We start from the raw sequence: 13,290 nt of genomic DNA on the forward strand, positions 1-13,290 counted from the left end.
TTCCTGCCATTCCTGTGCAATGCCCCTTTGCAATGGGTCTTTGTGGCTCCTCCCAGCCAGAGGTGATGTCTATTTCTGCACCCTCTTGAATCTGGCTGGTGTAGTGCTCTGTTTTTTTTGTTTTTTGTTTTTTTAAGAGTTGGGGCATCTCCAGATCGCACCACTACACTCCAGCCTGGGCGACAGAGCAAGACTCTGCCTCAAAAAAAAAAAAAAAAAAAAAAAAAGAGTTGGGGCGTCTCGCTCTATTGCCCAGACTGGAGCATAATGGCGCAATCATAGCTCACTGTAACCTCAAATTCCTGGGATCAAACAATCCTCTGGCCTCAGCCTCCAGAGTAGCTGGGACTACAGGTGCATGCCACAACACCCAGCTAATTTTATTAATTTTTTTTTAGAGATGAGGTCTTGCTGTGCTGCCCAGGCTAGTCTCAAAACTCCTGGCCTCAAGCAATACGACCACCTCAGCCTCCTAAATTGCTGGGATTATAGGCATGAGCCACCATGCCCTGCTTTTACCAATAGAATGTGGAAGAAAAGGCTGGGCGCGGTGGCTCGTGCCTGTAATCCCAGCACTTTGGGAGGTCAAGGCAGGTGGATCACCTGAGGTCAGGAGTTCAAGACCAGCCTGGCAAACATGGTGAAACCCCATCTCTACTAAAAATACAAAAAAAAAAAAATTAGTTGGGCGTGGTGGCGGATGCCTGTAATCCCAGCTACTTGGGAGGCTGAGGCAGGAGAATTTCTTGAACACGGGAGGCAGAGGTTGCAGTGAGCCAGAGGTTGCAGTGAGCCGAGATTGCACCATTGCACTCCAGTCTGGGTGACAGAGCGAGACTCTGTCTCAAAAAAAAAAAAAAAAGTGGCAGAAATAACACTATGTGAGTTCTAGTAGCTAGGCGTTAAAAGGTCTCAGCTTTGCCTTTGCTCTCCTGGACAGTGGCCCTGACCCCATACATAAAGAAGCCAGTTCAGCCGACTGGAGGATGAGAGGCCATGAGTAGAACCTGAGCTGCCCCAGCACTAATTCCAGACATGTGGATGGGGCCATCTTGGATCTTCCAATCTAACCACGAGCTCCCATGAGTGAGCCGAAGGAGCCCAGCAGAAGAGCCACCATGCCAACCCACACAAAAAAGTAACGAACTGCGGTGGTTTTAAGCCGCTATTTTTTTTTTTTTTTAAGACAGAGTCTCGCTCTGTCGCCCAGGCTACATTTTTAAATCACTTGTTATACAGCAAATGCTAACTGAAAAAGAAATCAAGCCTGCCTTAGTGACCAGCACTCAGAGAAGACACTTTGTGCCCCTATTTTAATCATCACACTTGGATGTAAGACACTTTGAGCCAATTCCAAAAACCCAATCTGTCTAAACCAATGTGTGATGCGATGAGGCCTCACTGGTATAGCACAACTCTGAGATCACCTCAAAAGCAGAGTTCCAAAAATGGGTGGGACTGCTACTCCTGTGGGTGTAGAAATTTCAGTGTCTGTTACACAAAGCCATCAACAGCCCTATCTCCCACATGGTTCATGCAGGGTCTCTGCTGGAGAAGCACAGGGCAAGACAGACAAGGCCACTGTGTACCAAAGACACCATGGGACTCTGCACTTTCACCATCAATAATTCTAAAGGCATGGCCACAGTTACTGCCTTGTTTAAGAGATTTGAGAATATTAAGTACTAAAGCCCAAAATTTCCAAGTGCAACCAGATGCAGTGGCTCACACCTGTAATCCCAGCACTTTGGGAGGCCAAGGCAGGAGGATCACTTGAGTCCAGGAGTTCAAGACCAGCCTGGGCAAAATGGCAAGACTCTGTCTCTACATATATACACAAACATACTACAACAAAATTTCCAATTTTGCTGTAGTAACATCTTAATGTCCCAAAGGAATCAAAGGGTATTGAAAACTTCTCACCAAATTAATCTTAACTGAATCAACTTTCTTTTTTTATATTTAATTTTTTAATTAAAAATTTAAAAAAACAGGCTGGGCACAGTGGCTCACGCCTGTAATCCTAGCACTTTGAGAGGCCAGGGCGGGCAAATCACCTGAGGTCAGGAGTTCAAGATCAGTCTGGCCAACATGGGGAAACCCTGTCTCTGCCAAAAATACGAAAAGAAACCAGGCATGCTGGCACATGCCTGTAGTCCCACCTACTCAGGAGGTTGAGGCAGGAGAATTGCTTGAACCGGGAGGTGGAGGTTGCAGTGGGCTGATACCATGCCACTGCACTCCAACCTGGGCAATAGAGTGAGACTCTGTCTCAAAAAAAAAAAAAAAAAAAAGTTTAAAAATTGAGACAGCGTCTCACTACATTGCCCAGGCTGGTCTAGAACCCTTGAACTCAAGCAATCCTCCTGCCTCGGCCTCCGAAAGTGCTAGGATTACAGGCATGAGCCACCACGCCCAGCCTGAATCAACTCTCTTTTGCCTCCCCAGAGCCTAGAGTCAAAGCTGACAACTTCTCTCTTTCCTGAGGTCTTTCTTAAATGCCATCCCCAATCAGAGGCAAGCCCAATGGCAGATGTTCCCCATAGCAGTCTATGCTTGGCTTTCATTCCTTTTATCCTAAGGAACATAAATTGTGTATTTTGTCATGAACTACCCACCCACACCCATCCCAAAGGAGACTGCAGGCTACCTGCTGGCAATCTGTCTTTCCTATTCGGCTCACCGCCTAACACACAGAATACGATGAAGGAACAAATAAAGGAATGAATGAATGAGGATCAACGTCATTGGGCTACCAGTGTCCCTCACACCCTCACTTTCCGTTTGCTATGGTTGAGCTGTTGATTCTTCCACCCGGCAATTCTCACATCTAGGTAAGGCCGTCAGAGCCCTTTCAGAGTGAATGAGGATAAGAAAAAGAAACACAAATGGAAAACGCAAGTGCACTGGACTCCATTCCCCTTGGAATGACTTTCAGATGACAAGGTATGTCCACCCCATCAGCCACATTCTGATTCCCTCTGCTCCACCTCGAGCACCCGTTCCCACTCACCAGCACTGACGTTCCTGGACACGACAGGCAAGGGGTCCGTCTCCTGTTCAGGTTTGATGAGGATGGAGACGGCAGAGGAGGCTGTGATCTCCCTGAACAGGCTGCTCACTCCTTGCGTGGACTCCTTCAGCAAGGAGGTCACATTCTGTGTTGACTCCTTTAAGAGGTCTGAAACGGTGGGAGCAAACTTACTCTGCCCGTTCAAATCCTTGTTGTCGATGTTAATCGCAAAGAGTATGGAGTTCAGACCTGCCCAAAAAAAGGGAAAAGTCTGGAGTGCTTGCTGACGGGCAGTCGTACCAACAAGAGAAGACAGCTGCAGACAACAGAGTACAGAAGAGGAGACACGTTGATCTCAAATAGGTATAAAAATACCTCCCACACGGAGGTTGCAGGGAGCGAAGATCGCATCACTGCACTACAGCCTGGGTGACAGAGCAAGACTCTGCCTCAAAAAAAAAAAAAAACTCCCATGAAACTGGGGTCAGCAGACATCCGTTATCATGGGAGTTGAGTCATGCCACATTCTCTCCCTAACAGCCAGGAAGATTAATATGAAGAAGAAGTCAACTGGGAGGAGGTAAAGGCACAAGTTCCGGGATCAGGCTGCCTGAGGGTGAATCCCGGCACTGCCACCTACTAGCTACAAGACCTTGATCCAGGCTGGGCACGGTGGCTCACACCTGTAATCCCAGCACTTTGGGAGGCTGAGACAGGCGGATCACCTGAGGTCGGGAGTTCGAGACCAGCCTGACCAACATGGAGAAACCCCATCTCTACTAAAAATACAAAATTAGCCAGGCATGGTGGTGCATGCCTATAATCCCAGCTACTTGGGAGGCTGCAGCAGGAGAATCGCTTGAACCCAGGAGGCAGAGGTTGCGGTGAGCCAAGATCATGCCATTGCACTCTAGCCAGGGCAACAAGAATGAAACTCCGTCTCAAAAAAAAAAAAAAAAAAGACCTTCGTCCAGCAACTTACCATCTCCCTGTACTCCAGTCACCTTATCTGTAAGATGGGGACAATATTATCTTCCTCAGAGGATTGTAAGTATTAAAGGCAATCACTCACAAAACACTCAGCTCCATAAACCATCAAATGTGCACTGGTAACATCATCATCATGACTGTGGACAGAAACTTACACTGGGCATCTTATGATCTACAAAGGAAATCACGGTCAAATTCTCTTTCTCATCAATGGACAGGACTAACAACCCCAGATACATGAGATGTAGTATAAATTTTCAAGGAAAAACAAAAAGGAAGCAACAAAGAACTTGGAAAGAGGAAGCAAGTTGCCCACTTCAGTCCGGCTGATTCCACCTTTCACCCTTTGAGTCAAACGGTGAACAATGTAACAGTCCACCGACTAACATCAACCCAGGGTCTCTCCACGTTGACTCGTCATGTGTGCAACTCCTGACCTCACGATTCTCTCACAGCCCCATGAAGATGACTGCTGAGACAGCATGATTGGCACCTCACAGAGAGGAAAGAAAAGGCAGCAAAGCTTACGGCATCTGCCCCATGTCACCAGGTACCAAGGGGTAAAGCCAGGATTCAAAGGTAGGTCTCCCACCTCCAATTCCCTGCAATGTATATTACATCTCCAAAGCCCAACTAAAAACCTTCAAATCTTCGCTTTCTCTGCCAGGGTCTCACATTCTAGATAAATGGACCCAACACTGTGGTCGGGCATGGTGGCTCACACCTGCAATCCCAACGCTTTGGGAGGCCAAGGCGGGTGGATCACTTGAACCCAGGAGTTCGAGACCAGCCTGACCAACATAGTGAAACTCTATCTCTATTAAAATACAAAAATTAGCTGGGAGTGGTGGCAGGCGCCTGTAATCCCAGCTTCCCGGAAGGTTGAGACAGAAAAATGACTTGAACCCAGGAGGCGGAGGTTGCAGTGAGCCGAGATTGCATCACTGCACTCCAGCCTGGGCGACAGAGTGAGGCTCTGTCTTTAAAGAAATAAAAATTTAAAAACCAACATTCAGTGCTAGTAAAAGAAGGACAGCAGCAAGTGACTCATTGAGTTGTTGAGGGACAGAGAAGAATCACAACATTCCATGGCGCTGTGGATCTGCCCCACGGCAGTCCCTCTGCCATGTGCCACAAGGCCCGACGCCCTGGTCTGGGCCAGGCTTACCCGCTGCCATTGTAGGAAGCATGCTGGACCTCTCTTCATCCATCACAAAAGACCAGTCTTCATAAAAAGTGCTGCAGATTGAAAGAGAAAAGGAAATCGTTCTTAGCAGTGGTTCTGTGTGTCCATTAACCAGGAAATTCCATTAGACAGCTCCCTGGAAGATCTGCACCTGGTCACCCCAGGAGGGATATGATTTGTCTGAGGTGTCTGCTGGTTTAAAGCTTCTGGTTACAAACAGAAGACTGAACACATACATCCTACAACTTCCTCGCTGGTCCCCCCTCTCTCAGCTTTAAGTACTAAAATAGACATGATATGTAAATGTATTTATAAAGCAGCAAAGTAGAAGGGAGCAGTCAGGTGGGTGACTTCCACTCAAGCAATGTCCCCAAGAGACAGACAGGAAATCCAAGCCAGCCAACACGGCTGGCCTGATTTGCCTAATACGAGAAGAGACCATTTCAGACAGAAATTACAGAGCCTCTATGGCTTCATCAGCCAGGGCATTTAATATAATGCCTGCCTTGGCCAGGCACGGTGGCTCACACCTGTAATCCCAGCACTTTGGGAAGCCAGAGTGGGAGGATCACTTGAGGTCAGGAGTTCAAGACCAGCCTGGCCAACACAGTGAAACCCCATCTCTACTAAAAATATAAAAACGTAGCCGGCATGGTGGCGGGCGCTTGTAATCCCAGCTACTCGAGAGGCTGAGGCAGGAGAATCGCTTGAACCCAGAGGCTTGGTGAGCAGAGATCGTGCCACTGTACTCCAGCTTAGGCGAAAGAGCGAGAATCCACCTCAAAATAAAAATAACAATAATAATAATAATAATAATAATAATAATATAATGATGCCTGCCTAGGTTACAGACCTGAAAGCCCACATTACCCTTGGAAAAGGCTAAGAGGCTAAAAATGCCCCACAAATCTAGATGGTGGTTGGGATAGGGGTGTCAAGGAAGCCTATAGGGCCTGTCCAAGGTCATCTGGCCAATAAATGGTCCAGCCAGGGCTTAAAAGCAGGTCTACCCGAGTCCAACTTCCAAGCTCTCTCTGACTTCCTGTTAAGCAATGGCAACCAAAAATCCCCAATGCCATAACTTCCCCGCCAGGTCATTGAATTCTAAATTAATGGAAGAAAACGTCAATTTCACTAAAGCAAAGTCAGGGATACATGACCTGTAGTTGAGTGAGAGACTGGAAAAATTAGCCACTGAAGTGACTGAATACAACTAACAGAAAGAGAGAAGAGGTGCATTTCCAATACACTTTCCCAGAAAATGTTAGTAGATGTACAAACCACATGCTCAAGCTGACATTCTGACTGCACCTGATTCCTAAAATCATGATCCTTTAAAAATCTGAGCCCGTTTTCGTGCATCTAAATGAATGTGTTTTCCCAACATCCAGCTGGGGAAGTGGCTGGTGATCCAGGTAAGGTCAGCTGTGATTCTTACCTGCTAGACTCACTTCTTCTTGTTGGTCACTTCAGCTTTGAGACTGAGTATGTAACTCTAAACTACCCGTAAATGATATGCTGGAAGGAGCTTCACAGAAATTCACTTCGAAAAAAAGGAGTAGGCCAGACACAGTAGCTCATGCCTGTAATCCCAGCACTTTGGGAGGCCGAGGCGGGAGGATCACGAGGTCAGGAGATCGAGACCATCCTGGCCAACATGGTGAAACTCCGTCTCTATTAAAAATACAAAAAATTAACCAGGCATGGTGGTGGGCGCTGGTAGACCCAGCTACTCGGGAGGCTGAGGCAGGAGAATCACTTGAACTCGGGAGGCAGAGGTTACAGTGAGCCGAGATCGTACCACCACACTCCAGCCTAGGCAAAAAAGCAAGACTTCTTCTCAAAAAAAAAAAAAAAAAAAGAAAGAAAGAAACAGGAGGGTGTTTTCCTTAACTAAAGCTGGTTAATGCCCTAGAAGTCCAGACATTCTCAGCCTCCAAACTCTGACCGTGAGCAGTACACAGGTGTCATCAGTGTCAGTCCTCCTGGCTCCCAAGCCCTCCCATTTTGGACCCATAGAGTCTTGCCATACAATTGAACAAGGAGCCACAGGCAACAGAGAACTTTAAGGGTATTTTTAAGAGCCCCAGTGCACAATCCCAGAAGATCTGAGACATTACCAGTAGACAGGTGACCACAGCAGTAGATAAAGCAGAAGAGGAGACCTGAACTAGGGAACACAGGGCAAGATATAAAATCAAGGGAACACGCCACACTACTCACAAACTGCCCACTTAGTGAATTCAGTGAAATTTCACTGTTGAAGATCTGGGCGTTGCTGATGGGGAAGTTACTTAAGGAACCAGAACAGGATTCATCAACGTCGCTCCGTTATCACTCAAGGACACAAAACAACATGTCTAGTCCACTATTGTCAGAGCAAAAGTAATGGCCACGGCCAGGCACAGTGGCTCACGCCTGTAACCCCAGCACTTTGGGAGGCCGAGGCTGGCAGATCACCCGAGGTCTGGAGTTCGAGACCAGCCTGGCCAACATGATTAAACCCCGTACCCACTAAAAATACAAAAAATTAGCTGGGTATGGTGGCACACGCCTGTAATTCCAGTTACTCAGGAGGCTGAGGCAGGAGAATCACTCGAACTGGGGAGACGGAGGTTGCAGTGAACCCAGATAGCATCAGTGCACTCCAGCCTGGGCAACAGAGTGAAGCTCCGTCTCAAAAACAAACAAACAAACAAACAAAAAAAATGACTTCCTTCCCCAATATAAAATTTCCGTGTTTTTTTCAGTTTGGGATTGAATGAATGCAAGAATCCCAAATTAAAATTCTGCACCTGGCATGGTAGCTCATACCTGCAATCCCAGCACTTTGGGAGGCTGAGGCAGGAAGATTATTTGAACCTAGGAGTTCGAGACCAGCCTGGGCAACACACTGAGACCCCATCGCTACAAAAAAAATTTTTTTAATTAGCCAGGCATGGTGGCATACGCTTAGGGTCCTAGCTGCTCAGGAGGCTGAGGTGGGAGGATTGCTTGAGCCAGGGAGGTCCAGGCTGCAATGACCCGTGTTCATGCCACTGCACTCCAACTTGGGCAACAAAGCAAGACCCTGTCTTTAAAAAAAAAAAAAAAATCCAGAAAGTGAAGAGGAAGCTATGTGTTAAGACAACAGTTCTCTCCACATCCAAGCTGGCTGTATGCAAGTACCATGCCGAGCCCTTTGCAGGCAGTCTCTCAATGATTCTCCCCCAAGTTTCTCCACAGCTCAGCAGAACACTCCAGAGCTGTCAGAGGGGGGCCCACTTGCCCCAGATTGGGGAACTAGGATGAAAATCCAGGTGGTCTGACTCCAGACTCCAAGATCTTCACCCCTTGCTCCATCCCATCCCGACCACGTACCTGAGCCTGCAGCGGTCGGCCAGAAGCATGTGCAGGTAGCGCTCCAGGGAGTGTTCGTTGAGGGCACAGCGCAGCCAGGCGCGGCCCCGGCCCACGTCTGAGGCGATGTGGCGCAAGGAGTAGAAGCGCTGCAGCTCGTGCTTGTTGAGGACCTCCTTCACATAGTACCAGAACACGGGCTCTACGGAGAGAGGGCACAGGCGCCTGGCACTTGGCCTGGGGCACTCAGCACTGGGAGAGGAACACACAAAGCCTCTAGGCAATGTTGGAGATTGTAACAGAGTATCCCCTTAGCATGGAAAAGGTAGGAGATAACACCAAAGACATGGAATCAACCCAGATACCCATCAATAGTGGACTGGATAAACAAAATGTGGTACACTCAACGGAATACTATGCAGCCATGAAAAAGAACAAAATTGTGTCCTATGCAGCAACATGGATGACTGGAGGCCATTATCCTAAGCAAATTACACAGAAATAGAAAACGAAACACTGGATATTCTCACTTACAAATGGAAGCTAAACACTGGGTACACACTGACATAAAGATGGCAAACAACAGACACTGGGGACTGCTAGAGAGAGTAGAGAGGGAAGAGAGCACGGACTGAAAAACTACCTACCAGGTACTATGTTCACTACCTGGGAGATGGGTTCAGTTGTGCCCTAAACCTCGGCATCACGCAATGTACCCAGGTAACAAACCTACACATACACCCCCTGAATCTAAAATAAAAATTGAGGCTGGAAACGGTGGCTCATGCCTGTAATCCCAGCACTTGGGAGGCTGATGTGGTGGATCACTTGAGGCTAGGAGTTCAAGACTAGCCTGGCCAACACAGTAAAACCCCATCTCTACTAAAAATGCAAAAATTAGCTGGGCGTGGTAGCGCACACCTGTAATCCCACCTACTGGGTAGGCTGACGCAGGAGAATCACTTAAATCCAGAAGGCGGAGGTTGCAGTGAGCTGAGATTCCACCAGTGCACTCCGGCCTGGGGACAGAACAAGACTCAGCCTCAAAAACAATAATGAAATAAGAAAAAAAGGTGGGAGATACTGAAGAGTATATCAAAAATAAAAATGACTTTAAACCCTCTCATCCAGAAAAGACCAATGTTGACATTTTCAAGAATTTTCAGTCTTCGTTACTGCATTTTTCTTTTTTATAGTAAAATCAACATTTGCTGTAGGCTGAATTATAATCCTCAAAGATATCGACATCCTAAGCTCCAGAATTCTCTGAATATTACCTTATATAGTAAAAGAGTTTATGCAATTGTGTTAGGATCTGGAAATTGGGAGGTTATCTTGCATAATCCCTGTGAGGCTGATGTAATCACAAGGTCTTCATAAGAGGCAGGCAGAGAGAAACTTGACACAGAAGAGGAGGACATGATGTGACCACAGAAGCAAAGACTAGAATGGGGCAGCCATAGCCAAGGAAGGTGGGCAGCGAGCAGACTCTGGAAGGGCCAGAAACGGATTCGGTCCTGAAGCCTCTGGAAGGAAGCAGCCCTGCTGTCACCTTGACTCTAGCCCAGTGAAACTGACTGGGGACTTCTGGCCTCCAGAACTGTGGGAGAATAAATTATAGTATTTAAAAGCCACCAACTGTGTATTAATTTGTTACAGCAGCCAGAAGAAAAGAACACATCAGGCCGGGCACAGTGGCTCACATCCTGTAATCCCAGCACTCTGGGAGGCCGATGCAAGCGGATCATCTGAGGTCAGGAGTTCGAGACCAGCCTGGCCAACATGGTGAAACCCCATCTCTACTAAAAATACAATAATGAGCCAGGCATGGTGGCAGGCGCCTGTAATCCCAGCTACATGGGAGGCTGAGGCAGGAGAATCACTTGAACCCAGGAGGCAGAGGTTGCAGTGAGCCAATATCGCACCACTGTACTCCAGCCTGGGCGACAGAACAAGACTCAGTCTCAAAAAAAACAAAACAAAAAAAACAGGACGGCGCGGTACCTCACTCCTGTAATCCCGCACTTTGGGAGGCCAAGGCAGGCAGATCACGAGGTCCAGAGATCGAGACCATAGTGGCCAAAATGGTGAAACCCCGTCTCTACTAAAAATACAAAAATTAGCTGGGCGTGGTGGCGCATGCCTGTAGTCCCAGCTACTTGGGAGGCTGGGGCAGGAGAATCGCTTGAACCCAGGAGGCGGAGGTTGCAGAGAGCCGAGAACACGGCACTACACTCCACTCTGTCTCAAAAAATAAATAAATAAAAGCACATCATATTGTATGAGTTTATATGCATACGTATTTATATGTGTAATTTTGTATCCTGATTCATTTATTTTCTTGTCTAGAGCATAAACATTTTCCTATTACAATTAAAAAGTCTTTCAAAGATGATTTTTGATGGCTTTCCAGTAAAACATAACTACTTCCGTACTACTAAGGGCATGGCACATGGCCAACTTTCCCTCTGTACAGTAAAGAACACCCCTATACATAAATAATTGTCCTCATTCCTAGTTCCTTAGGAAAGATTTCCACGTCGAATTACTCAGTCTGAGGATAGGAACAGATTTATGGCATGGGAAACCTAAGAAAGTTTGTTTTTATCCATAAGATAGTCATTCCTACAACTACTTGTATCTCCTCACATCCCACCACTTTTTATCCACATGTACACAGATTTTTAAAATTTTTTATATACAATTTAAGTTAATTATTATTTATTTATTTTTGAGACTGGGCCTCTCCCTCTGTCACCCAGGCTGGAGCTCACTGCAGCCTCAACGTCCTGGACTCAAGTGATCCTCCTGTCTCGGCCTCCCAAGTAGCTGCGACACAGGCAAACATGCCCAGCTAATTTTTTAATTTTTATTTATTTGTAGAGATGAGGTTCTGCTATGTTGCACAGGCTAGAATCAAACTCCTGGCTTCAAGCGATACTCTTGCCTGAGATTCCCAAAATGCTAGGATTACAGTCAGGAGCCACCATGCCCAACCCCAGATTTTTTCATAGTTGTAATGCTAGCGTATACATAATTTTGTGATCAATTTTCTTCACTTAACATTGGCTCTTCAACATTTTTTCACGCTGGCAATAATAATAACAGCAGCAACAGCAACTACTATTTACTGAGCATTAACTACGCACCAGCCATTGCAGTAAACACTTTACATCTGACATCATCACACCCAAGGCCATCTCCGTGTGAAAGACAAGGTCTGAAGCCAGGACAAGTGAAGCGACTCGCCCAGCAACACAGTTAGTAAACAGTACGGCAGAAAGGAACCCCAGAGCTCACTGCAAACCACTAAATCACACGCCCTGCAAAATGAGGGGACTTGGCCTTCTTCAAAATGATCACGTTCACAACTGTTTAATATTCCAAGTGGGGGAAGCTGAGTCTTTGCAGTTGGACCTGGCTTCCAATCTAGGAGCTAAACAGGCTCACAGTCACCTCTGAAATGTGACAAAGGCTTTGAACCTGCCTTCCAGAAGGAGGCAAGTACACCCATCTCCAGAAACTGCATGGCAGGCTAGTTAAGTTCACTCTAATGTTTCAATTCAACTTCACTAGGATCCACTGCATTCTTCCTGGGAGCTGTGAACCGAGCTAGGCTATGTGTCACCAGCTAGAGACAACAAGAACTCGTCCCTAAGGGACTTCCAGTCTAGCAGGCAGGACAAACAGAGAAAAAGTCCATTCAACCAAACGACCTTCAGCAAGTCACTCAACCATGCTAAGCCTGAAAATCCTCTCCCATAAAATCAACACAAAAGTACAGAATCGCCCAGGGTTACTGGGGTAACTAGAAAGGGAAGGAAAGCACCGAGCACAGTGCCCAGTCCCTGATGACCAATCAGCATTTGCTTAATAATTAATTCCCTTCATAGCAGAGGGCATTCGTGTGGGTTCCTTTTTCTGTTAGCAGCATCTAAATGTATACATCTGTATGAGTGTGCATAAGTATTTGTGGATCAAGCCAATCACTGGGATCATTTAGAATAAACTTCCCAGGAATAACAAAAACCAGCAAGAGGGCAGGTCCCTCAAGACTATCTTCTGTCTCAATCCCTAAATGTCAAACTAATCCACTTCCCAAGCTCATCCAATCAGTCTAATCCACACAACTGTACAAAACAGCCTTCCTTCCACTATCCGCCTCACTCAGAAACCAGGACGGGGAATCTGGCAACAACAACGCCCTGGGCCAGCTGGCCAACAACATATTTTGAAATACCCCAGACCACTGTCTGTATGTCCATCACATTTCCAGTCAAGTGACTCTCACCTGCAGCCCGTCTTGAAAAATGCAGTCACCTCCCTCCGACCTTGAATCTACATGAATGCTTTAAAGTGTGTTTTCACCTTTCAATTCTGCAAATTGCTTACTGCTACAGAATCCTTTTAAAGCTTGTCAGGGTGATGCTGATGATGATAAGAATTATCCCAGCAGGGTTCCGCTTCCACTGACAGAATTAATGTGGTCTATTTAAAGTGCAGCTCACCTGCCAATTAGCGCCTGCGGTGTCCGTAATTTAATTTAGGGATATACACTGATCTGCTTTGAAACATGGGGCTAAGTCAAAAAGCGGGCAAGGGCTTCTGATTCTCCAAACACCTGAAAGCCGAATGCCAACAAGAACAAGTGCCAGGAAGGGGTGTTGAGAAGAGCTGCCCTGGGACACCTGTTAACAGACGACGACTAACAGCACCAGGCTTTTGGGAAAGTTTCTATCAAGCCTTAACTATCACCGATGCC

The 13,290-nt window shown here is 46.7% G+C and overlaps 1 protein-coding gene across 4 annotated transcripts in view; it reads right to left on the minus strand.

Annotated features, from left to right (window-relative positions):
- SNX29 (sorting nexin 29) overlaps positions 1-13,290 on the minus strand; it is a 593,868-nt gene that overhangs the window by 516,857 nt on the left and 63,721 nt on the right. For all 4 annotated transcript variants that reach the window (XM_032145365.2, XM_032145366.2, XM_058433797.1 and 1 more), the window contains exons 5-7: positions 8,550-8,730; positions 5,172-5,242; positions 3,014-3,262 (exon numbers count right to left, since the gene is read on the minus strand). In XM_032145365.2, coding sequence (XP_032001256.1) covers positions 3,014-3,262; positions 5,172-5,242; positions 8,550-8,730 — 501 coding nt within the window. The remainder of the gene's footprint in view (positions 1-3,013; positions 3,263-5,171; positions 5,243-8,549; positions 8,731-13,290) is intronic.

Source organism: Hylobates moloch, unplaced genomic scaffold (assembly GCF_009828535.3).
Source record: "Hylobates moloch isolate HMO894 unplaced genomic scaffold, HMol_V3 SCAFFOLD_23, whole genome shotgun sequence".
Classification (NCBI taxonomy): Eukaryota; Metazoa; Chordata; class Mammalia; order Primates; family Hylobatidae; genus Hylobates; species Hylobates moloch.